This window comes from Lutra lutra, chromosome 3 (assembly GCF_902655055.1).
Source record: "Lutra lutra chromosome 3, mLutLut1.2, whole genome shotgun sequence".
In the NCBI taxonomy this organism is placed as follows: domain Eukaryota; kingdom Metazoa; phylum Chordata; class Mammalia; order Carnivora; family Mustelidae; genus Lutra; species Lutra lutra.
This window is the reverse complement of record NC_062280.1, coordinates 147,586,519-147,610,584: the sequence shown is the minus strand read 5'-3', so window position 1 is coordinate 147,610,584 and position 24,066 is coordinate 147,586,519. Positions and strand designations below refer to the sequence as shown.

Here is a 24,066-nt window from a genome sequence, read left to right as displayed (position 1 = left end):
AGGCACCCGCAGCACTGTCCGTTCTTAGGTCTGTTTTTAAATGTTCTACAGTGTGGGAAGAGTTGCTTTTACAATAAAACATTTGCAATTTGGTTACATTGGTTTTATAATAAGGAAGTATAAATGAGGAAAGAGAGTGGGCAAAATAAGGATTCCAGTTTAAATCTTCTATAACAAAGAGCTCACCCATTTTCTTTGTAGAATACTAGCCAGTTTTTGTGTGAAAATTCTTTACACATTTTATAAGTTTCCTAGAGAAAAAACAAAATATTCACATTAAATGTGTGAGATGCAGTCATGTCTCTTTGGCTCTTTTCCTTTAAATAAAGTTCTTTGACATATAAACATGTAATTCCTTGAGAAGCTACCTCTTTATTTACTTCGAGACTCTTATGGTAATGTGGATCAAATTATATTTTGAAAATTTATTTCATCTTTAGGATAAAAATTTTAAAAATAATGCCAAATATGGGTTAGAAATAAACCTGCTATCTGGTGATTAACTATGGAATTTATACCATGACATAAACATACAAGAAATGCTGTTTTTTTTTGTAGATTTGGATACATTTATAGGATTTAAATTATCTGGGTTTTTTTTTTTTTTTTTCATTGTCTTTTAAGACTTAATTATGTTCTTTTGCAGGGCAAAAAGTAAGTCTTACTTTTTCTGAATGGCAGAATAAATTTTCTTGGACTGGCCTAGTACTTATTTACTAGTTTAATTTAATTAATGTATTCAAACATTTATTCATCTAGTAGGTACAATCAGGTATCTTAGACATCAGTTTATTACATAAATCCAAAATATAAACATATAACTTGAAAACAGTTCAGTGTCTACATGGTCAGGAACTTGTCATGAATATCATGTTTTAAAAAGTTCATGATGTTCTATTATTATTATAGTTCAGTCCTGAGAAGTCTTCATGTGAACATGACGTCTACAAACAAGAAGTTATTGGTTACTTAATTATATGTGTATCTATGTCTATTTATAGGACATGAATATCTATAAGTGCACAGTAAGAGAATTCTCTTGTACGGTATAGTAATAAACCAAAGGTATGGAGAGGGATGGGCAGGCATGTATCTTTAAGGTAGAAAGCTCCAGAAATCCTTGGCAATTTGCTGGGCAAGTTGGGAGTACCTTACCGTCTCCTCCTTGTTCCACCAGGAAGGTTTCTTAGATGGACTCTCTTCTGAAGGGAGGACGAGACGTCGAAGGGCTTGGCCAGTGGTATCCAACAATAGGATGACATTACTCTGGAAAAAAAGAAAAGAGTTAAAAGCTCAAGATTTGTTTCTTTTCTTTTCTTTTTTTTTAAAGCAGCAGCCTCTTGGCAACCTGGTAATAAAAGATACAGTGGTAAACCAAAGGAAAGATGACAATACGAGTGAATAAAGACACTACATGGTTTTCCTTAATATAGAATGTAAAGTATGAGATGGTTGTAGGAAGGTATTTTAAATTATGTAATGCAGAATGTATTATTTTTGAAGATTTTATCTTAAAACCATCTCCTTCTAAATACAGACTACTTTAACCATGATTCTGTTTTATTGTATTCTTGAGGAAACTAAGAGGATTGATAATTTTTAAAGTCCATTTACTTTTGTTGAAACTACACTTAAAGAATATTTTGTTGAAAACTGTCTTATGTTGTGCATATTAAATCTCACTTTAGCTTTTCACATCCAGGTTTACTTCAGAAGAGACGTGCATGATAAAAAAGATGGGTTAGCAAGAAAAGATCAAGGATCCTAAGAACCTAGCTCATAATGAGTGCTTCTTCATTTTAAAATTCGCTAAGCTTTAATAACTCAGAGTTGGTACTGCAATAATATACAAACAAGAGATTTCTCCAGCAGTACTAATCACAGTTTTGCAAACGAAGTAATAATCTCAGTAATTAGCGTTTTTTCAAGAAAAAATTTTTTAAATAAACCTTAAGCATTAAAATCAATGAACAGAAACATATGAATAAGAACTTAAAATTGAGAAAACCAGAAAGGATGAAATATTTTATTTTATTATTTATTATTATCATTATTTAAAAGACTATTTATTTGAGACAGAGAGAGAGAGAGAGCACGAGGGACTGTGGGAGGAGGGGCAGAGACAGAGGGAGAAGCAGGCTCCCTGCTGAGCAAGGAACCCCGCCCCCACCCCTCCCAATATGGGACTCAATTCCAGGACACTGGCATCATGACCTGAGCCCAAGGCAGCCGTTTAGGTGAATGAGCCACCTAGGTGTCCTATAAGATGAAATATTTTAAAGAGATGCAATGAACTTGGCTTTCTTTGGTGAAAATTTAAAGACCCTTGAAGATTAAACAAAAAGGTTTACAAAAAGGGCACCTTTAAGTTGTCAGGCCTCATTGTTATACAACTGTTTTCTTTGTTTTGTTTTGTTTAAATTTGAGGCTCCTCCAGTTATCCTAACCCCTATGAACTTTTCATTTCAAAAACTTTCTTTGGGGGCGCCTGGGTGGTTCAGTGGGTTAAAGCCTCTGCCTTTAGCTCAGGTCATGATTCCAGGGTCCTGGAATGGAGCCCCACATCGGGCTCCCTGCTCAGCAGGGAGTCTGCTTCCCTTCCTTTCTCTCTGCCTGTCTCTCTGCCTACTTGTGATCTCTGTCAAATTAAAAAAAAAAAACAAAAAAAAACTTTCTTTGGGGAAAATGAAGCACCCAAGAATTAATATATAGTTTGCAAAATATAGGAAACAAGTAAGAAGTGTCTGTTTCCTTGCCCTTTAATAGTTACTGGGCAGCTTATGTTTAAAGCACAGAGGAGAACACAATGATGAATTAACCATGACCCTTACTCTGTCTTATATAGTCCAGTTGGAAATAAAAACAAATGCAAAGAGTCTGATGATTCATCTGCAAATCTGCGACCTCACCGTGTGGTTTCAAGTTTATTTGACGAGCTAATTTTATTGAACTGCTCAAGCATTAAAGTCGTATTTGTACCACATAGATTCCTTCACTCCGAATCTTGGGTGTATTAAAAAATCCCACTAAGCATGTTGACAGAGCTTAAGCTTCTCTGCAAACATCACTCTTTGAGTGCATCATTGGTATAATATGCAATTCCCCCTTCAGAATGTGTTAGGGATATTCATAAAATCATCACTTCCTATAAGAAGTATTATTTCTGGCCTCTGAAAGTTTGGAAATGATGGCAATACCTTAAAAGTTTTACTTAAGAAAATGTATTAAGTTAAAAAATTTACAGCCTCCATTCTAGATTAAATCTTTTATTTTAGCAAGTACTTTTTAAAGGAGAAAATCTTTCTCATATGATAAATATGAACATTAACATGAATTCTTAGCACTTTAGCAATTCGGGATAATATTAACTCTTCTAAGCAAAAGAAAGTCCTAAAAATAATGTTTGATTCCAAAACATGATTAAGCAGAAGAATAAGCAGATGATTAAACAGATACGATTAAGCAGAAAAAATAAGTACGCTTTTGCATTTTTCTTCCTTTTTAGGGTCTAATACTCATATGTGCATAATTTGGCAAAAGTGGCCTGAAAAACTGTATCTTTCTAAGTGAGAGAAAATATATATATTTCCAGCCATTGTTGTATTTAGACTGTTTTAGAAGCAATCGGCAACATGAAGGAGTTCTGTTGCTCCGTCCTTTTAGATGTTAATGGTTTCCTTCTGTAAGTGACTAATAATATATTCTGTCTGAGTTTAAAAATAGAATTTTGCGTCACATCTGAGTACATGTAACCGTGGCTTTGGTGCTCCTTCAAGGGGGGAGGGAGGAGAAGCAAGGGAGCAATTTTATTATGTTTGTATCTGACTGGGAGAAAAGTAACCTCTGGATGACCTCAGTGTCCTAAAGTCTGAAATTCTAAACTTTTTACAGATGAAATAAGTAATCTCATGGCAGGGAGGGGGAAGGGAGGAGGCTCTTTATTTTTAGGCATGGCAAAGTTTCCCTTTCCTCACTTATGATTTTATTTTAGCAAGGAAGTTTTGAGCAACTTTTTTAGCCAGGGAAATGCATCCATAGCAAAGCTTTATAAAGACAAGGCACAGAAGAATGAATGGGAGTATTTCTTTACAATATTTTAGCTCTGCTTTCAGGGAGGGCAGAATGGGGAAAAAGGAATTGAGGGCAGTGCACTCATTTGTTAGTTGATCAAAATTATTTACCATTTGTTAAATTTTACAGATGCATGCTGTTCATTTGGAATCAAAGAGGTCTTACCTCCTAACAGGGCCATAATAGAGAAGAGGCAGCTAAGATACCCTCTCTGGGAAAAGAGGCAGTTCAGAGTCCAGTGAAGTATTCTCATAAGCTGTGCATGCTTGCTCAAGGGTGCTGAGGTAGTTTTCTAGAAAACGGTTCAGATTGTAGTCAAAGGGCCAAGTCAGGTGGTAGAATGCAAGAATGCCAGGAGGCCAAGGGCTGCTATGGAAGTTAGGCACTTCTTTGCACTCAGCAGAGTATTAATCAGCAATGTTGCCAAATAGTTGGCTCTTTTGAGAAAATATAATACTTGCTAGCAACCGAAAAACCTAGTACTTAACAAAGAATTGGTATATGTAGGTTTGACAGTTAATTTGACAGCTGAAAATTAGGCAGGATTGTTTGAATAAATACTCCAAATTTAGATTCTTACTGAAATGCGACTGGCTTACTGAATTAAAAATTGCCAAGATATCTTGTGCTTTTTATGACAGATTCTTCTTGTTGTGGAATTCAATTCAATGGCATTGATATTTTATTAGAAACCTATAAAGTAAAACCCATATTCCATGCGCTGGACACAAATTTTTATAAGCAATATCTGGATATTTATAAACTCTGCCTGGAGGAAAGTGAAAATTTTTAAAAAAGTGATAATCAGAAAAAAATTTAATTCAGAATTTATGATAATTATTTATGCGAGGCCTAAAGTTAAAGTTGACTTCTGACTCAGTGAAACACCAACATGTTATTTTGCAATATTTCCTCTTTTAAAAAAAAAAAAAATTTTTTTTTTAAATTTATTTGACAGACAGAGAACACAAGTAGGCAGAGAGGCAGGCAGAGAGAGGAAGGAAAGGCTCCCCGCTGAGCAGAGAGCCTGATGCGGAGCTCGATCCCAGGACCCTGGGATCATGACCTGAGCCGAAAGCAGAGGCTTTAACCCACTGAGCCACCCAGGCGCCCCTATGCAATATTTCCTCTTGACTAGACATGGTCTAAAAGTATTGTTTCTTGGTAACACTTTGCTCTCCTGGCGACTTTAAATACTGTAAATAACAATACTGCATTTCTTTAATATCTCCCTATTGTGAATATTTTTTAATTATTCAGGCTATTCTTTTCCCCAAGTGGCTGCGGAGTGGGAGGGTGGATGAAATTTAATTCTGGTGGGGCCAATCCAATTGGGTTTGAATCTCAGTTTTCCCATGTGTTTACTGGGCAGGTTATCTGAACTCTCTGAGCCTCCACTTTCTCCCATGTAAATAAGGGTAAGGGAGGACTCAATGTGCTGCTGGAAGAATAACATGAAATAAAGTATGCCATCTTTATTTAGTACATTGCCAGCATTAGTAATCCTTGAGAGGTTCATCACTTGCTTTCTGGGACACCACACCCCTGGTCCATCCGTCTACTTGGCTGGGCACTCATCTTTAATACCCTTGGCTGATTTTCCCTGTGTCTCCCTGATTTCTTAGTATTTCACTGCCCTAGAGCTTAGACTTCTCTCCTCACCATCACTCCCTTAGTGACCTCTTTCAGTCTCATGGTTTTTAATAACATTTGTCTGCGAAGGACCCCAGATTTCTATTTCCTATTCTGAGTTCCACCGAACTCCAGACTCATCTACTGGAAGTCTGACAGGAATCTCAGATTTAATCCAAGGTCTAATCCCTGCCAAATCAAGTCCTCATCTCAACTGATGGTGACTCCATCCTTTCAGTTGCTCAGGCCCTAAACCTTGAAGTTGCCCTTAATTAACTCTACTCTCTTTCACCCCCCTGTATTTGATCTGGTAGGAAATCCTGTTGGTTCTACCTTCAATATACATCCAGAATCCATCATTACTGACAACCTTCCTTCTCTAAACTGCAATGATCTCTTGTTGGATCATGGCAAAAATTTCTTAACTAGTCTCCTTCATTCTGCCTCAGCACCTAAAGACTATTCACTGCAAAGGAGCCAGAGAAATTCTTAAAAATATAAGTCAGGTCATGCTACTCCTCTGCTTGAAATGCTCTAACACCTTCCTTCTCCTCCCCTAGGCAGGGCCCAGGACATTACAATGGTTGAGGAGGCTCTGCACCATCTGCTTCTCCATCCCTGGCACCATGCCCTTCCCCAGCCAGCTGAGCAACCTCTGTGACCTCACCTCCCTACACTATCCCCCTCACACTATCTTCCCCACCATATTTCTTTAAAGATGGAACAAAACCATGCTCCAGCCTCTGGGCCTTTGAACTTACATTCCCTTTGCCTAGAACTCTCTTATTTCAGGTATCTGTTCTCCCCCTCACTTCCCTTAAGTCTTTGCTTAAGCATCCCCTCCTCATTTAGGCAATCCCTGCTCATTCACCCTATTTTAAATGTCGATCTTCCTGCCAGCCTTCTATTTTACTCTCCCTTGCTTCTCATCTTCTAACTTGAGATACTGTTTAATGATTTCTTTAGCTTATTTAATGATTCCTACCTTCCTGCACCAGAATATAAGTTTTTCAGGCCAAAGATTTTTGTGTTCTGTTTGCTGCAGCATCTCCTGTAACAGGCACATGATACATATTTGCCGAATGAAAAATATGCTCGGTATGGCGGATACTAGGTGATAATAAGTATGCAAAAACCTTACACAAGCCTTACCTGCTGCTCATGGAGAATCACTTGACCCTTGAGGGGATTTCCCAGAGGTGCCACTGTCACAAATGGGTGCCAAACCCTACCGGCTATTCTTGGGAAGACATCAGAGAAGTCCGCCAAGTAGCCACTTTTCCCGGTCATGTTCATGAAGTATAAGGTAATGGGATTGCATGCAACTACGTAGAGGGTATTTTCCTCATTTTCTGGAATGACAAAAGGTGTTAATTTTGTGGTCTGCACAAGATTTTCTGACTGGTCAACATGTCCAGTGCAATCTGAATCACGAGACAGAGCACACACACAGTTGGATCTCAGCTGATGATCTGCAGATGGACTGATTAGGAGACAGATATCTATAAATTAACTCTGATTCTAAGCTTTTCTCTAACAAATACAGAAGAGGGAAAAAAACAAAGGAAAAAAGCAACAAAAACTCTAGTTTGCATAAGTGGACAATACTGAAAGAGAGAGTTAAGTGATAGGAAGGACAGCATCTGGGTTTTGTTTTTAAGGGCTAACTCTGACTGACATCAGCTGCCTGGAAGGATGTTTGGAAATGGTAAAGGCCAGGACAAAGTCTAACCAGAAAGGTGCTCCTGACTAGCGAAGCCTCTCACAGGTGTGGGGTGGAGGGTCATGGTGTACTTATTTCCAATCCCAAGAGATGCAACAAGGGGCCAAAGTTCAAACTTTATCTGCAAAATCCATATATATTCTCTACTAGTGAGTGTAAGATATCTTCACAAGAGCACCAGTCTGTTAACAAAAAACTCTGTTTTTTTTTTTTTTAATTGACTCAGAGAGAAAGATCACAAGTAGGCAGAGAGGGGCGTAGAGAGAGAGAGAGAGAGGAGGAAGCAGGCTCCCCGCCAAGCAGAGAGCCCAATGTGGGGCTCGATCCCAGGACACTGGGATCATGACCTGAGCCGAAGGCAGAGGGTTAACCCACTGAGCCACCCAGGCACCCCATCTCTGTATATTTTTAAAGCACATATTTTTATTTAACAAAGCTGATTTTAGGAATAAACAAAATTCATAGAACTGATATGAGCAAAAACTTGCTTCTGTATTTTTGCCTCAGCAATCCCCATTTTAGGCAAGTGAGTCTCTCCCTTTCTCCTGTCATCATCTGTGTCTAATAGGACCTTAGTAACTGCCATCAATTGAAAACTTCTGCCAAAACGTACTCAGGGCACACTGCATGAATCAGGAAGTAATGGCAACAGTCCAGAAATGCAGATGCTAAAAATTCACATCCTTTATTCGCCATTCTTTACAAGAACTTTAATGACTGCAAATCACTCCAGCTCTTTCATATTTCATGTAATCATCAAACTGGAACCCCTGCCCCCACATCCAATGTTTCTCTTTTTCTTTTCCCCTTCTATTTTTAGCACATGCCTGGATATGTTTAACTTTGTGCTACAATTGTAATGAGAAACAGATATATGCACACAAACTTAGCAGGGCCTAAGTGGATTCCACAATAGTATTTTGTTAGGTTATTGTAGGAAATTAGTTCTAAATTACATACAATTACTATCTAATCAAAAAATGACACAGTTCCTGAGTCTATCATAGACTTCTTGATGTTTAGAGGTTCTTTTAATCCCTCTTTTTAAAAAAAAAAAATCAATGCAGGAAGGAAAAATCAAAAGAAAAAATTGACATACCATGTGATGTAGCAATGTCACAGACTAAGTTAATTTCATCCAAAGGTAACTTCCAGGAGGCACATTCTTCAGTAAAGGTTTGGGCTCTTTCTTCATATCTTTCTATTGGATATTCCTGTATGTTTATAAAGGCTGGGCCCTATAATAAAGTAGTTATCTGGGTTAAGGAATTTAGGTAGTTACCAAAATGTAGAAAGGCTAAAGTTTTTCTAAAAAGAGTTCAAATTCAAATACTCAACATATTAAATTACCTCATCTCATTTTATTGACTGCTATGGTGCCTATAACAATAATAATACCACATACTTCCATTTATAAATGCTTTCATTTGTGCTATCTTATTTAATTTCTCACTTTCTTTTCTGTTTACTGACAAAATATACCTGATGTAAAATCCCATAGGCTTCTCATGACTGTATCCCTTCCTAAGTCAAGAGCAAGTTTTGAACTGCAAGTCTTAGGACCCAGGGCTGGCCAAACCAGGAGAATAATCTGTAACTGTATGAATCAGGGCCTGATACAGTTCCATTGTAAAGAATGATTATTATATCATTATATACATAATGAAGGGCTGAAGTAAAATATACATAAATAGTGACATTCTAAATTTTAAAAAAAAGCTTCCTGATAACCACTACCGTTATTTACAAAAGACAGACCATAACACACTTAATGAACATTAATCAATATAAACAGAAGGAGAAGAACTAATTTTATAATGTTATTGATATTAGGGCTGGGTCCTTCGAGATGAGAACTATATAGACATAACCACACTTTCAATATCTGCATGCTGTACAGTTCTTAATTAATCAAAAATGTCTGGGTTAGATAGTGACCCTTGTGGCTTCCCTGCCACCCTCGACCCTGCCCCTTCTGATCTAGTCCGAGTCTCAGGATCCGGAAGTCTAAAAACTACGTTCCTTATCCTCTCTGGTAGTAAGGGTTCCAGGTATGACTGAGGTTCTGCCAATGAAATGCACTTGAACGGTCCACGGGTCTAGTCTGAGCCACTGCCTGCTTTTGTAAATAAGATTTTACGAGGACACAGCCACATTTCTCTGCTAACATACTGTCTACGGCTGTGTCACCCCCAGCAAAGGCGAGTAGCTGTAGCAACAGAATCTGTGTGGTTTAGAACAGTTACTGTGTGGCCCCTTCCAGAAAAAGCTCGCTGATCTTGCCTGGCTATGTGGCTACCAGCCACAGGGGTGGTGGGAGACGCAGAAGCACTCATCCTGAGACTGAAAATCCAGCGGTGATCTGTTGACTTCTGTTTCTTCTGTCCCTTCTAATGACTTTATAAGCATCCAATTCCCCACAGTAAATCCCTTTCTGCTTCAAATATCTAAAGGAATTACTGTTACAACTAATGACTGATACTCTTTCCCTTTGCCTATTTACATGGAAACAAATATCATGGAGCCAGTGTTCTAGGATAACACACAACATACCTGACTCTAATTCAGGTTAGCTTTTAGGAATTCTATTAGCCATTAGCAATGATCTACATTGAGCTCCTTGGAGGCCAGACTGGCTTGAGACGGGGAGCAGAAGCTAAATCTAAAATTACCTTAGAACAAGTCATTTCTGAGATTGTATGGGTTTTTCTCAGGGAAGACAGAGAAAAAAATCTGTAACATTCAATATTTTAATGAAGAAATAATGATATCAACCTTTATGTCTATATGATGAGTTTCTGCTGGACACAACAGTTTTTGTATTCCATTTCTTGACTGGCCAACTGTCCAGTAGCCCATGAACGTCTGCTCTGGCAGAGGCAACCTGGCAAGAATGATTTGAAAAGTCAACATTTCTTCTTGTTTCCAAGTCATAGAAAAAAAAAATGAGCCGTCTATTATCAACCACATGAATAAATTTGAAGAATGCTTCACTTAGGAGTGAGTTATATTTTATTTTATTAAAAGATAGTCTATAGTACGACATTTAGAATATACTTTAAGAATTAGATTATACTCCTGCCTTTTGCAATGACATGGATGGAGGTAGAGAGTATTATGCTAATCGAAATAAGACAGTCAGAGACAGACAGAATACCATATGATTTCACTCATATGTGGAATTTAAGAAACAAAACAAGCAAAGAGGGAAGAGCAAGAGGGAGAAATTAAGAAATAGACCCTTAACTATAGAGAACAAAAGTGATGGTTACCAGAAGGGAGGGGTGTGGAGGGATGGGGGAAATAGGTGATGGGGATTAACGAGTCCACTTGTTCTGATAAGCACTGGGTCATGTGTAGAATTCCTGAATCACTATATTGTACAACTGAAACTAATATCACACTGTGTGTTAACTAACTGGAATTAAAATAAAAACTCAAAAAAAAAAAAAAAAGATTTCACATTTCTAAAACTCAGAAGGTAAAGTCCTGTTCTGTTTTTAACTTGATGACAATAATGAAGGTTTACATATTTTTTCCTTGAATTGGTAAAATACTTGGTGATTTAATACCTCAATTCCTAATAAACTATAGGAAGGATTTAGAGAAAAAAAAATGAAGCACTCTAACCATTTTTTAGTCTATTTTTTAAAATTTGGAATCAAATAATATTATAAAATAATATAATAATATTATATAAAATATATATTATATATAATATAAAAATAATAAAATCAAATAATTAATAGTACATAATACTACAAGTCCCATATTTGTAAGTTGTACAGGGCAATTTTAGCACTTTAACCTTTTCTTTTTCTTTTTTTTTTTAAACTTTGAATTAAGTCTGATATACATACAGAAATATTCACACCAATGTATCACTTAGCCCTGAATGCACCTCTGTATCCAGGTCATTATTTCCACTAAGGGAGCTACTGTCCTGACTTCCAATGGAATTACTGTGTTTACATTCTTTTTTATTTAAAGTTATTTTTAGATAAAGCGATTTGTCAAAATACAGCAATCCTATAAAACCACAAATTTTTTAGAATAAAGCCTTTTCATTTTAATCATATTATCTCTTATTCGAATTTTTTAAAAAAAAGAACCATTAATTTGTCATGTAGTTTATTATAAATTTCTTATTCCACGGCAAAAATGATTTAAAAAAAATGATTCAGAGTTAAAAAGTTGTTTAAAGGGACACCTGGGTGGCTCAGTTGGTTGGGCAGCTGCCTTCGGCTCAGGTCATGATCCCAGCGTCCTGGGATCGAGTCCCACATCGGGCTCCTTGCTCATCAGGGAGCCTGCTTCTCCCTCTGCCTCTGCCTGCCATTCTGTCTGCCTGTGCTTGCTCTCTCTCCCTCTCTCTCTGACAAATAAATAAATAAAATCTTTAAAAAAAAAAAAAAGTTGTTTAAAAATAATGCATGTGGGACTATCAACTGAAATACATGCTTGGGATGAGTTTGATGATCATTAAAAGAGTGTATATTTATATTTAGAGATTATTTTATTTTCACTAACAGAAGTATACAATATTTCCATATGCTTAATAAGACCATTTAAGGCTCAGACAGTTTTTACATAAAATAATGGAACCAAGCATTCTGGTGGAATATGCTTCTTGTCCCTTTGAAATGCTAATGTCTGCCATACACACAAAATAATTTTACAGTGAAATTCTTCTAATTCATATGACATAAGTTTCTCAAAAGGAGTTTTGTACTTTTTTAATCTATCATCTAAAACACATTTTAAGTGTCTGGACAATTATCCTGATTGGTCAGCCACTTCCCTGTTTACTAGAAATGAGGTGGGAGGGGCACCAAATCAGGGGATTAACAGTTATTGTGTTTCCTCTTTTAAATGTAATAAAAACACATTTCAGTGTCAAAAGGGCAGATCTTGAAAACTAGAATCTCTCCTTGTTAGGGAATGAGCAGCATTCTTCACTTGTTTTCAGCAGTTCACTAAAGGAGAATTAGATCTCTAAAAAGAGGAGAAAAGGAAGGAAGGACACACCTTATCTCCCTCAAGCCTAGAAGACTTAGTGTAACAAGACGCAGGAGGCCTGGGTTCTAGTTCTAGTTCTATTAATTAGCTCTGCAAACACAGGAAGGGAAGAGTCAGCTAACTGCTCTGAGCGTTATTTTCTTCCTTTGTGAAATGAAAGGGATGATATGTGCAAGCTTCCTTACAGATTTAGGAGTCTCTGATGATGGATCACTGGAGTGGGTAGAGGGAAGCGTCCGTGCTAAATTCAACAGCCCTCTAGTACCTTCGTGCTCTTAAGTGAAAATAGAATGAAAATACCTATACCTGCCAACAGAATCAGTGCCCTGACAGACAAGTCTGCTTTATTAAAGCTTATAAAAAGAGGGTCTAAATACATCCCCAATTAGCTCTTTGAAGACAACAGAAACAGTTACACATCTTGAAGTCTAATTAGAAGTGGACAATTGCTTTAAAAAAACGATCCCTGTGCACCTGGGTGGCTCAGTCGTTAAATGTCTGCCTTCGGCTCAGTCATGATCCCAGGGTGCTGGGATTGAGCCCCACATCAGGCTTCCTGCTCAGCAGGAAGTCTGTTTCTCTCTCTCCCTCTGCCCCTGCCTGTGTTCCTTCTCTCACTGTCTCTCTCTATCAAATAAATAAATAAATAGATAAAATCTTAAAAAAAAAAAAGATCGTTGGTTGACAGGTTGATATCTACCCTAAAAAATGGATTTAATAGCCTTTAATAATCTCACAAAAATATACAGATGCTTAAAAAAAAAACAAACCTTCGTCCACTTGAGAAAAAGTAACTTTATTCAACTTCTAGTTTTTATGCACGGTTTCTGGGATGCTCATGAGATCTGAGCAAACTCATTCAACATAATACTCATGGAAATTACAGGGTGCCTGGTTCCAACAAAAATTAGCACTAGCTGTTTGGTTGGCAGCATATGGGAAGGACGTTCAGGTACCCCATATAGAAACTATCTGGAACCACGTAACTAGATTGCTTTTGGCAATAACGGCTAAAACCAAAAGACACACGTGGGGTGTTCTGGAGTCATACAACAAACTGACTCCATCTTGCTTCTTGGTAACACGAAGTGTTGTCCTAAGACTTTTGCTGTGGGCTCCAGACTGGCCACCTGAGGTAAACCAAAGCCCCTCATTAATTTTTCACTACTAAGTCCTCCCAATAAGCTGTGGAAAAATCTATTACTAACTGTTTCCCCTTCAATAAGTCAGTAGCCAGGGGAAGGGGAAGCATTGTATTTGGGTGCATGAGCAAGCTTTGGTATTGGAAACATAATCAACACTAATTCGGGGCTAACTCTAAAGGAATAACCAGTTAACAAAATGCCCTATATTCCATTACTGAAATCTGTCATCCAATTTTAAGCACACTTAAATTGTTTATACCTGATTTCACAGAAATGACAGTGGCATTTTCCATGATTTTTAGATCCTGACACTTGTGTTGTTTAACTCTATTAAAGTCTTAGCTGGAATGATGTCTGGATTTGATTTTAAGGGGAAGGAGGATGAACTTAAGGCCTATAAATAGCACTACTTTTTATCTTCAATGTCATTCATGAATTTATGTTTTTTAAAACAATGAAGTATTTCAATTCATATGTTGTGATGTTTCTTAATCCCTTTTGGAAGTATTAATAAAGATCTGGAAGTAAAAGTTTGAACTGAAAGAAAAGGTGAATACCAAAATTATGACTCAGATCAAATTATACAGAAGGCAAACCAAAGTTTTTTTCTAAGCATGCACACAATTCATAACATGATGGATATGGACCCCAAAGCCGAGTAATAGAGTCTGAATGACATGCAAGAGATTTGTCTAAGATTGTTTCCATAAAGAGGTGATCTGGGGTTTTAAAGAGTATGTTCTGGGGAATTTCTGCCTTCTCTGAACATTTGCCAATACTATTTCTGGAGTCTGAAAGAAACACATGAAAAAGATTTGTATCTTTCTAGGGGCATTATGCAATTGGAAGTTGTTGATGTACCTATTAGTAACAATTCCTAAAACATTTCCTTACCACAAGAACTACTAATTTTCATGGGAATAGTGAAACCCCTCGGGGTAGTTCCACCAACTCTCAAAACTTCATCAATTACTACCATCTTGAAGAAGAAAAAGATCAACTCTGATTTTAGCAGTCCTCACACACCTGATGTTTTAAATCTAACCTCTCACAAAAATTAGTTTGGATTGTACCACTGAGTTTACCAGAGCCTTTCATGGAATAACCCTGACAAATATTTCCACTTTTGGCTCTTATGCCTTCCTCTCACTTTCCAGCCAATTTAGGCCTTTGCCACTTTGAACTGCTACTTGCTCTTCCTGAACAAGCTATGCATTTTCATGCCTCCATGAGGCTATTACCTCTTCCCAGAATTCCTCTCTGCTATTGCCTCTTTGGTGAAATCCTTCTCATTCTTAAGGCCCAATTCTAACATCACTTCTCCTTGCATCTCTTGCCCATATTTCTTTCTGAGAAGAATGAATCTCTTGCTCTTCTGGGTTTCCATGGAACTTTGCACATTTGGAGCTCTTAGAAACTCTTAGGATACAGTTCTGTAGAATTTGCTATTTTCAAATTTAAGGCCTGATAGAGAATAAAGTTTTTGAAAGCAAGGTCAGAAGTGAATCCTTCCAAAGATTTGTGTTTACTAAAAGAAAAAGTCAGCATAGTTAAAAAAAGGAAATAGAAAAGTCCCTTAAAACACTTTGTTATAATGGATCTTACTATTTCCCAGTTACACTCCCTTACTTGCTAGAAAACTTCTGAATCTCCCTGCCCTATAATCTCTTGTGTTGCTGGCAAGTTAATTTTGTTTTGCTGCATATGCTGTGCACACAACGAGTATGTGTAGGTGTGTTTCCTGTCTCTGCCTGGCTCTGCATTAGACACGATGGCTTTCACTTTCTAACTTAGACTTGTGTTCCTCTGCTGCCTAGGTCCTGCTGACGTCACAGAAATGAAGAATAATTTGGATGCATGAGATGGAAAAAGATCAGGGGAAACTTGCTATTCTTGGCTAACGGTTCTCAAATATGCGCCCCAATATCCAGAATGACTGTGTGGTCTTAGTGCTGGTGCCTTGAGTCACTCTGTGCCAGAGCGGACACTGTCAGCTTGCTCAGCACATCTCTGGCTTCCTTCCTCCTGGAAGAAGGTGCCAAAGTATGGTTCTGGGGCCTGGGATTCCTTTCTCTCCTCTTTCTTCAAGTTTTACTGCAAAAACTTCTCTTTGTCTGCCATCTGCTTTACCAACCACATCTTAGTATTTTCTCATCTTCAGTTCTTCCCTTTTCTAATTATCCACATCAAGAATGACAGGGATTGAATTTTCCCCAGTTGGAAATTCCCCATCCTTCCAACCCTCCCCACAGAAAACCTCTGTTATTTGCCACTAGAAGGACTAATAAGATGAGATAAACCAACCACGAATATAGCACTTTGAATATAACACTGCATAGCAAGGTTGGTACTTTACCTATTTTCCCAATGAGATGAATTCATCAAGGGTAAGGCTTACATCTTACTTGAATCCTTGACTCTCTGCTACTCAGAATCCATCCCCTTTGCCACTGAAATCTCTCTTGCTCTTAGGCCTCCTTTCCTTCCCACTGCCACAGGCCAGCCCTCACTGATCATCACCCAGATGAAGGCAGCTGCTTCCAGGCAGGTCTTCCTGCTGTCAGTTTCATTGGCTTTGAGTTTGTTGTGGTTGTTTTTAAAGGAAAAAAAAAAAAAAAGCAACCAAAGGAATCTTTCTAAATTACACATTTGACCATGCTACTTTTTGGCATCAAATTCTTCTGGGATTCCCTCTGACTCTTCTCTCCCTTTTAGCCCCATCACGAGGCATGCCCTTACTCCACCCTTTGAATCACCAAACTACCACAGTTTCCAAAGTGTACCCTGGCCTCTTAAAACGGTCTCTGCTTGAAGTGTTTTCTTCTTTTTTCATGGAGAAGTCCTAGTCATCCCTTAAGCATTCAGCCTGGTTAATCCTCCCTGACTCTCCCCGAGGGCAGAAGGCAGCAATCCTACCTCTCTGATTCTCTCTAGTGTGGCTTTAACAGAACACAAGTCACTCTTTACTTGAGTGCTTCCCCAATTAACTCTGAGCTCCCCAAACGCAGGTATGAACACTTCATCACCTTTGTATTTCTGACTCCCTACCTTGTGTGTATTGATGTGAGAAACAAAGGCAAAAGAAAAAATTAAATCTCCTTACTGCTGACAGCCCACTGACAAGTCTTTAAAACAGGTAGCATGACCTTCCTCTGGGAGCTCAGCTGCCTGGATGTTGACACTTTGCTAAGGGCAAAAGGCAATCTTAGCCTGATCCCCAGGATCCTCTTTAACAGATAAAAATTCCTTTGGAAACTTCCTTTATCTCTACCCCCTAATAGACATGTTGGCAATACGGCCCACTGATAGACATCTGAGGGGGTCTCCTGACTGAGGGTTTACTAAACAGTAATAAATGACCTTTTCCTAACAATAGCTAGCCCCCTCAGGATCCTGGAAACCCTGTTTCCAAAACACACTGGAGGCTTGTGCTGTCCCTAACCCCTCCGGACTTGAAAGTATATAATGGGCTACTTCTCCTGACCTCAGTGCAGCTCTTTCTGCCCATGGGTGTTGTCCCTGTGCTTTAATAAGACCACTTTTTACACCAAAGACATCTCAAGAATTCTGTCTCAGCCATCGGCTCCAAACCCCACCACTTTTTTTTTTTTTTTTAAAGATTTTATTTATTTATTTGAGAGAGAATGAGTGAGAGAGAACATGAGAGAGGAGAAGGTCAGAGGGAGAAGCAGACTCCCCAAGGAGCTGGGAGCCCGATGCGGGACTCGATCCTGGAAGTCCGGGATCATGAGCTGAGCCGAAGGCAGTCACTCAACCAACTGAGCCACCCAGGCACCCCCAAACCCCACCACTTTAAACAGCATCATTTACCAAATAAATGCTCAAGTGTTTCTTAAATAAATGAACGCCTGGCTACATCAGAACTGCCAACATCTTCACCTGCTTGCTTCTCATCTCAATGGCAAGTTGCAAACCACTACAGCTTTCTTCCCCCATTGCATCCTGATTACATGACTGAATAAATGATGCGATCTACTTTGCAGGTGTATTTGGAAGAACCAGCTAGAGGTGGAGAATGGGAATTTCTATGCAGGTAGGTGACAGATTATCACTTGCAAATGCTCAAGGGAATCCAAGGATATTCTGTGAGACTGTTTAAGACGGGTATGAAAGAAGATTCATAGACCTTAATGATTTCTATGTAGACTGGTTATATTTTAATTTTTTTCTGCACCCTCATAAAGGAGTTGAAAGCAAATAAAATGGTTGTAAAGCTACTTTATCATATACCAAGAGAATATGGGGCAAAGGCTATGAAACTATAAAACCCAATACCACACTTCTGCTCATAATAGTTCTGGGATGTCATTATGTAAATCTTATTACTTTTGAAAACTAAGAGCTCCTTTATGAAATGAAAGTAAATCACCATATAGAGTGGACTAGTACGCCTTAGAACTCCACGATCAGCATTGTGAGCTTATTTGTAAAAACAAGGACTACAAAAAGAAAATTATAGCATATAAGAGTTCAGAAAAATGGAAGGAGAAGCACAACACTTTAAGAAGAGACTCTTAATGCGATAAATAGTAAACCAATCATTATTCCTATTTTCAAAAATAAAATTAATGAAATTACTCCAAAGAGATGTCCCGATTGGAATGTTCTCTTGGATGCCTGTGGTACACCAAAGTTGGTTTTGGTGAGGAATGCAGCTGCTATTGATGTTCCAATTAATTACACAGGATAAGTCTTTAACATAGAAAACCAATTCCAGGCAGATACCCTTTCAAAGACATTCAGTCTAGATGAAGCTGTCCTGTCCACACGTATGCACAACTATTTTTATTTTTGTTGCTTTAAAAGTGTTGTCTTCCCTCACTTGAGAGGTTTACGTTGATGTCAACCAATGCATAAATTTACTTATTTTGTGTTGAAAAGCAATAAAAATGTCTGGTTAATGTGATTTCTCCTTTGCCATTGGTCAGGGTGCAAACATTCCACCCTGAGGGCAGGTGTTGCAGTTGGTGTACCAGAGGCAAAGATCCCCAGAGGCAAAGATCCCCAGATACAGCGATTTCAGAATAGATCTTTACTTCATCATTTTTATTTTATTTAAATAAGAAAATGAAAAGAATAATTCCAGTGCCTAGATAGTTGGTGGACATTTAAATAATAAAATATAGAAAATAATACATATGTTAGAATATTCAAACAGTACGGAAAGTGGGGCTTCCTGTCTCTATTCTGGGGGCCTCTCTCAAAGGCAACTCTCAACAGCTACCATTGCATTTTTAAAAAAATTTTTAAATTTTTTATTTCTTTTCAGCGTAACAGTATACATTGTTTTTGCACCACACCCAGTGCTCCATGCAATCCGTGCCTTCCCCAATACCTACGACCTGGTTCCCCCAACCTCCCACCCCCTGCCCCTTCAAAACCCTCAGATTGTTTTTCAGAGTCCATAGTGTCTCATGGTTCACCTCCCCTTCCAATTTCCCTCAACTCCCTTCTCCTCTCCATCTCCCCTTGTCCTCCATGCTATTTGTTATGCTCCACAAATAAGTGAAACCATATGATAATTACCATTGCTTTTTTAAGTTTAAAATGTGAACCCATTTAAGAAGTTCAGTAAAAATATTGGCTGGGGTGCCAGTCAGTTAAGCATCTGACTCTTGATCTCAGGTCAGGTCTTGATCTCAGGGTTGTGAGTTCAAGCCCTGTGCTGGTCTTATTTAAAAAAAAAAAAAAAATGGGACGTGATTCTTCATTTAGCAAATATACATCATAAGGAAACACATATAAAACCTTTTTAATTTCCTCAAACTTGTATTCCCTTCAGCTACTACAAATTAACAATTGGTAGATAATAGGTAGTCAGTGACAAACAGGCACTCAGTGCTTAGGGGGTACCTGGATGGCTCGGCTGGTTAAGCATCCAACTCTTGATTTTGGCTCAGGTCATGCCTCAGGACTGTGAGAACGAGCCCCGCAGAGGGCTCTGCACTGTGGGGGGGAGCCTGCTTAAGCATCTTTCTCTCTACCTCTGCAACCCCTGCACCTGTGCTCTCTCTCTCTCAAAACAACAACAAACAAGCAAACAAACAAAAAACAAAACACCACAAAACAAACAAGCCAACACAAAAAAAGAAACTAGCTTAAGAATAAACTGTGAAATTTAAGAAACAAGGCAGAGGATCATAGTGAAAGAGAGGAAAAAACAAAGCAAGGTGAAACCAGAGAGGGAGACAAGCCATAAGAGACTCTTCATCTCAGGAAACAAACTGAGGCTGCTGTCTGGGAAGGGGGTGAGGGGATGGGGTAACTGGGTGATGGACTTTGGGGAGGGTATGTGTTGTAATGAGCACTGGGTATTATATAAGACTGATGAATCACAGGGCTGTACCTCTGAAACCAATAATACACTGTATGTTAATTTTAAAAAGAAGAAACTAAGCAGAACTTAAAAAAAGAAATCAACAGAGTTAAGGACAAAGAATTTTAATATTTAAATATTTTATAGACATATATGTCTCCTAGGGGCAGGGAGAGAAAAACGCATAATGCTAACTTCACAGGGTAGAGATAATTTCTCTGAACGTTTGCTTTATTTAAAAATGACCATAACCTTTGAGAAGATTCCTAAATTAATCTTGTATTACAAATCAGGAAGGAATAATGGCCAGTATGCTTTTCATGTATGGCAGCCAAATAAAGTTTTCTAGTTTGTTTTTATTTTTCTAAATGAATTACCTTGTATTTTATTTCATGATCCTTCACTATGTCAGGAAAAAAAAAAAAAAGAAAGAAAACTGGGAATGAAGAAGTCTCTCAAGTGATCTTTATTGTGCCAAAGTCTATTTTGATCTACTTTCTGACTTACTTTTCATTGTGAAATATCACTGGGGGCTACACCCCCCCCAAATCTGAATCTATCAAAACTCTGAAGAGTTACACATGTATGACATCATAGACAGTGATGTTTCCAAGTTGCTTAACTAAAATCTCAGGGCACTTTTAAAACAATTTCAGTTAATTTTCAATATCCAAAGAGTAACTTTGAGTTGTAATTTGCATATCAGTCTGCCTTCATTTGTCCTTAGAATTGGAATTAAAATTATGTATATGTATACTGCCTAGAGCAATCTATACCTTTAATGCCATTCCGATCAAAATTCCACTGGTATTTTTCAAAGAGCTGTAGCAAATAATCCTAAAATTTGTATTGAATCAGAAGAGACCCCGAATTGCTAAGGAAATGTTGAAAAAGAAAAACAAAACTGGGGGCATCATGTTACCTGATTTCAAGCTTTACTACAAAGCTGTGATCACCAAGACAGCATGGTACTGGCATAAAAAACAGACACTTAGACCAGTGGAACAGAGTAGAGAGCCCAGATATGGACCCTCAACTCTATGGTCAAATAATCTTCGACAAAGCAGGAAAAAATATACAGTGGAAATAAGATAGTCTCTTCAATAAATGGTGCTGGGAAAATTGGACAGCTATATGTAGAAGAATGAACTCGACCATTCTCTTATACCATACACAAAGATAAACTTGAAATGGATAAAAGACCTCAACGTGAGACAGGAATCCATCAGAATCCTAGAGGAGAACATAGGTAGTAACCTCTTTGATATGAGCCACAGCAACTTCTTTCAAGATATGTTTCCAGGGGCGCCTGGGTGGCTCAGTGTGTTAGGCCTCTGTCTTCGGCTCGGGTCATGATCTCAGGATCCTGGGATCAAGCCCCACGTTGGGCTCTCTGCTCAGCAGGGAGCCTGCTTCCCTTTTTCTCTCTCTCTCTCTGCCTGCCTCTCTGCCTACTTGTGATTTCTGTCTGTCAAATAAATAAATAAAATTAAAAAAAAAAAGATATGTCTCCAAAGGCAAAGGAAACAAAAGCAAAAAAGAACTTTTGGGACTTCATCAAGATCAAAAGCTTCTGCACAGCAAAGGAAACAGTCAACAAAACAAAGAGGCAACCCACGGAATGAGAGAAGATATTTGCAAATGACAGTACAGACAAAAGGTTGATATCCAGGATCTATAAAGAACTCCTCAAACTCAACACACACAAAACAGATAATCATGTCAAAAAATGGGCAGAAGACATGAACAGACACTTCTCCAATGAAGACATACAAATGGCTATCAGACACATGAAAAAATGTTCATCATCACTAGCCATCAGGGAGATTCAAATTAAAACCATATTGAGATACCACCTTACACCAATTAGAATGGCCAAAATTAGCAAGACAGGAAACAACGTGTGTTGGAGAGGATGTGGAGAAAGGGGAATCCTCTTACACTGTTGGTGGGAATCCAAGTTGGTGCAACCACGTTGGAGAACAGTGTGGAAATTCCTTAAGAAATTAAAAATAGAGCTTCCCTATGACCCTGCAATTGCACTACTGGGTATTTACCCCAAAGATACAGATGTAGTGAAAAGAACGGCCATCTGTACCCCAATGTTTATAGCAGCAATGGCCACGGTCGCCAAACTGTGGAAAGAACCAAGATGCTCTTCAACAGACGAATGGATAAGGAAGATATGGTCCATATACACTATGGAGTATTATGCCTCCCTCAAAAAGGATGAATACCCAACTTTTGTATCAACATGGACGGGACTGGAAGTGATTATGCTGAGTGAAATAAGTCAAGCAGAGAGAGTCAATTATCATATGGTTTCACTTATTTGTGGAGCATAACAAATAACATGGAGGACATGGGGAGATAGAGAGGAGAAGGGAGTTGAGGGAAATTGGAAGGGGAGATGAACCACCAAAGACTATGGACTCTGAAAAACAACCTGAGGGTTTTGAAGGGGCGGGGCGTGGGAGGTTGGGGGAGCCAGGTGGTGGGTATTATGGAGGGCACGTATTGCATGGTGTGGTGCATAAATAATGAATTGTTACGTTGAAAATAAATAAATTAATTTTAAAAAATTATGTATATGTATAGTATTTGCCCCCATTAGCCTTCTAACCTTAAGCAATTGACATAACTTCTCTGAGTCTCAAATTCCTCATCTACAAAATGTAATACTAATACTATATGTGTGTGTGTATTTGTGTGTGTATGTATATATATATATATATATATATATATATATATAACATTATATATGATAGTTTTTTATGAGGATTATCTAAATTCATGTAAGCGAGTGTCTAGAAATGTGCTGGCACATAGTTATCTATCAGTTGTTTACATTATCATCATCACTATCGTTGTTAATTAATGTTTAGAGTATTCAGATTCCATTGTAAATCTATGAAATAGTAATTCTCTCAAGAAATGTGAAGTTGAGAGTGGCATATAAATGTAAGATTTTAAAATACTGTATAAGTCACTTAAAATTATGTTAAAAAAACAAGACTTTTTTCTTTTATACAAATGCTTTCCCCCAGCATGTTAGAGATCATAAATTACTCTGAAAAACACTTTTAGATTTAGAAGAACCACTGTGCTAATAGTATCTTTATTCCTAAATAAAAGATACTATTTTTGCGTGTCATCCTTGCACAGGGGCCATGCTAATCTTCTCTGTATCGTTCCAATTTTAGTATATGTGCTGCCGAAGCGAGCACAAAAGATACTATTTTTGAAGTCAAAAATAAAAACTCATTTTAAGGAAAAACAAGAAAACTTTGTTTCAAAATTTATTATCTATCCCTACCATAGCAGATAACTGATATGCTTTTAGTTGGGTCTTTAGACCTAGTTGTGTGTGTGCACTCATTTTTCCCTCCAACAATGACAATTGAAACTCAATAGATCAGATTATTTTTTTTAAGAGCTCAGAATTTAAGCCAAATCTTTCTATCTCTGCCTAAATTTCTCCCAGTGTGACTCCTTATTTGGCTAGGTCTGCCATCTCTTTGGCCTACTTGAAAGGAAACAATAAACAAACAAACAAACAAACAAAAAACTTCAGGAAGTACTCGTAGGAAGAGGCCAATGTAATGAGGGGGTCGAGGTAGCCAGTTCTGATCTCAGTACTAAGAACTGGCGATATATTACAGATCAGGAAGAGCTGTGTTACACCTGACAAGCATGGTAAAATAGCCACCTAGGAAGACTCAGTCTAAAAGTACCAGGTTCAGCAAAGGTTTAATAAAAAAGATAAGTCATATTCACCTCATAATAGGATACTGGGCCTTTTAAAAATGTGCAGAAACCTATGAGTTAGGTACCATCCTGCACTCTTCAGGAGAACAAAAGGAGAAGTGACAGCATCTCTTCTGGGAATTCACCAAAAAGCAGGAATGGGAACATCACTGAACAGCCAAAATACAGTCTGCAGCTGAGGAAGAAGGTGCTGTAGAAAATGGTACCAACAGTGCTCTAGCATCATCTGTGCCCATGTGAAAACTTCCTTCTTCTACAATGTCTGCCTTACATCCTTTCTTAGTTATACACAGTGGGTGCCAATTATTTTTCCATCCCCATCTTGAGCGTGAATGTGAACACCTTATTCTGGACTCAATGTAATTTTGCTC

At 38.0% G+C, this 24,066-nt stretch overlaps 1 protein-coding gene and 1 pseudogene across 6 annotated transcripts in view; both read right to left on the bottom strand.

Annotated features, from left to right (window-relative positions):
- Positions 1-24,066, bottom strand: part of VWA8 (von Willebrand factor A domain containing 8) — a 339,288-nt gene that overhangs the window by 109,908 nt on the left and 205,314 nt on the right. For all 6 annotated transcript variants that reach the window (XM_047720038.1, XM_047720036.1, XM_047720035.1 and 3 more), the window contains 5 exons: positions 10,202-10,310; positions 8,526-8,664; positions 6,856-7,055; positions 1,156-1,266; positions 187-251 (listed from right to left, as the gene is read on the bottom strand). In XM_047720038.1, the coding sequence (XP_047575994.1) occupies positions 187-251; positions 1,156-1,266; positions 6,856-7,055; positions 8,526-8,664; positions 10,202-10,310 (624 nt within the window). The remainder of the gene's footprint in view (positions 1-186; positions 252-1,155; positions 1,267-6,855; positions 7,056-8,525; positions 8,665-10,201; positions 10,311-24,066) is intronic.
- On the bottom strand, positions 23,054-23,154 carry LOC125096564 (uncharacterized; annotated as a pseudogene).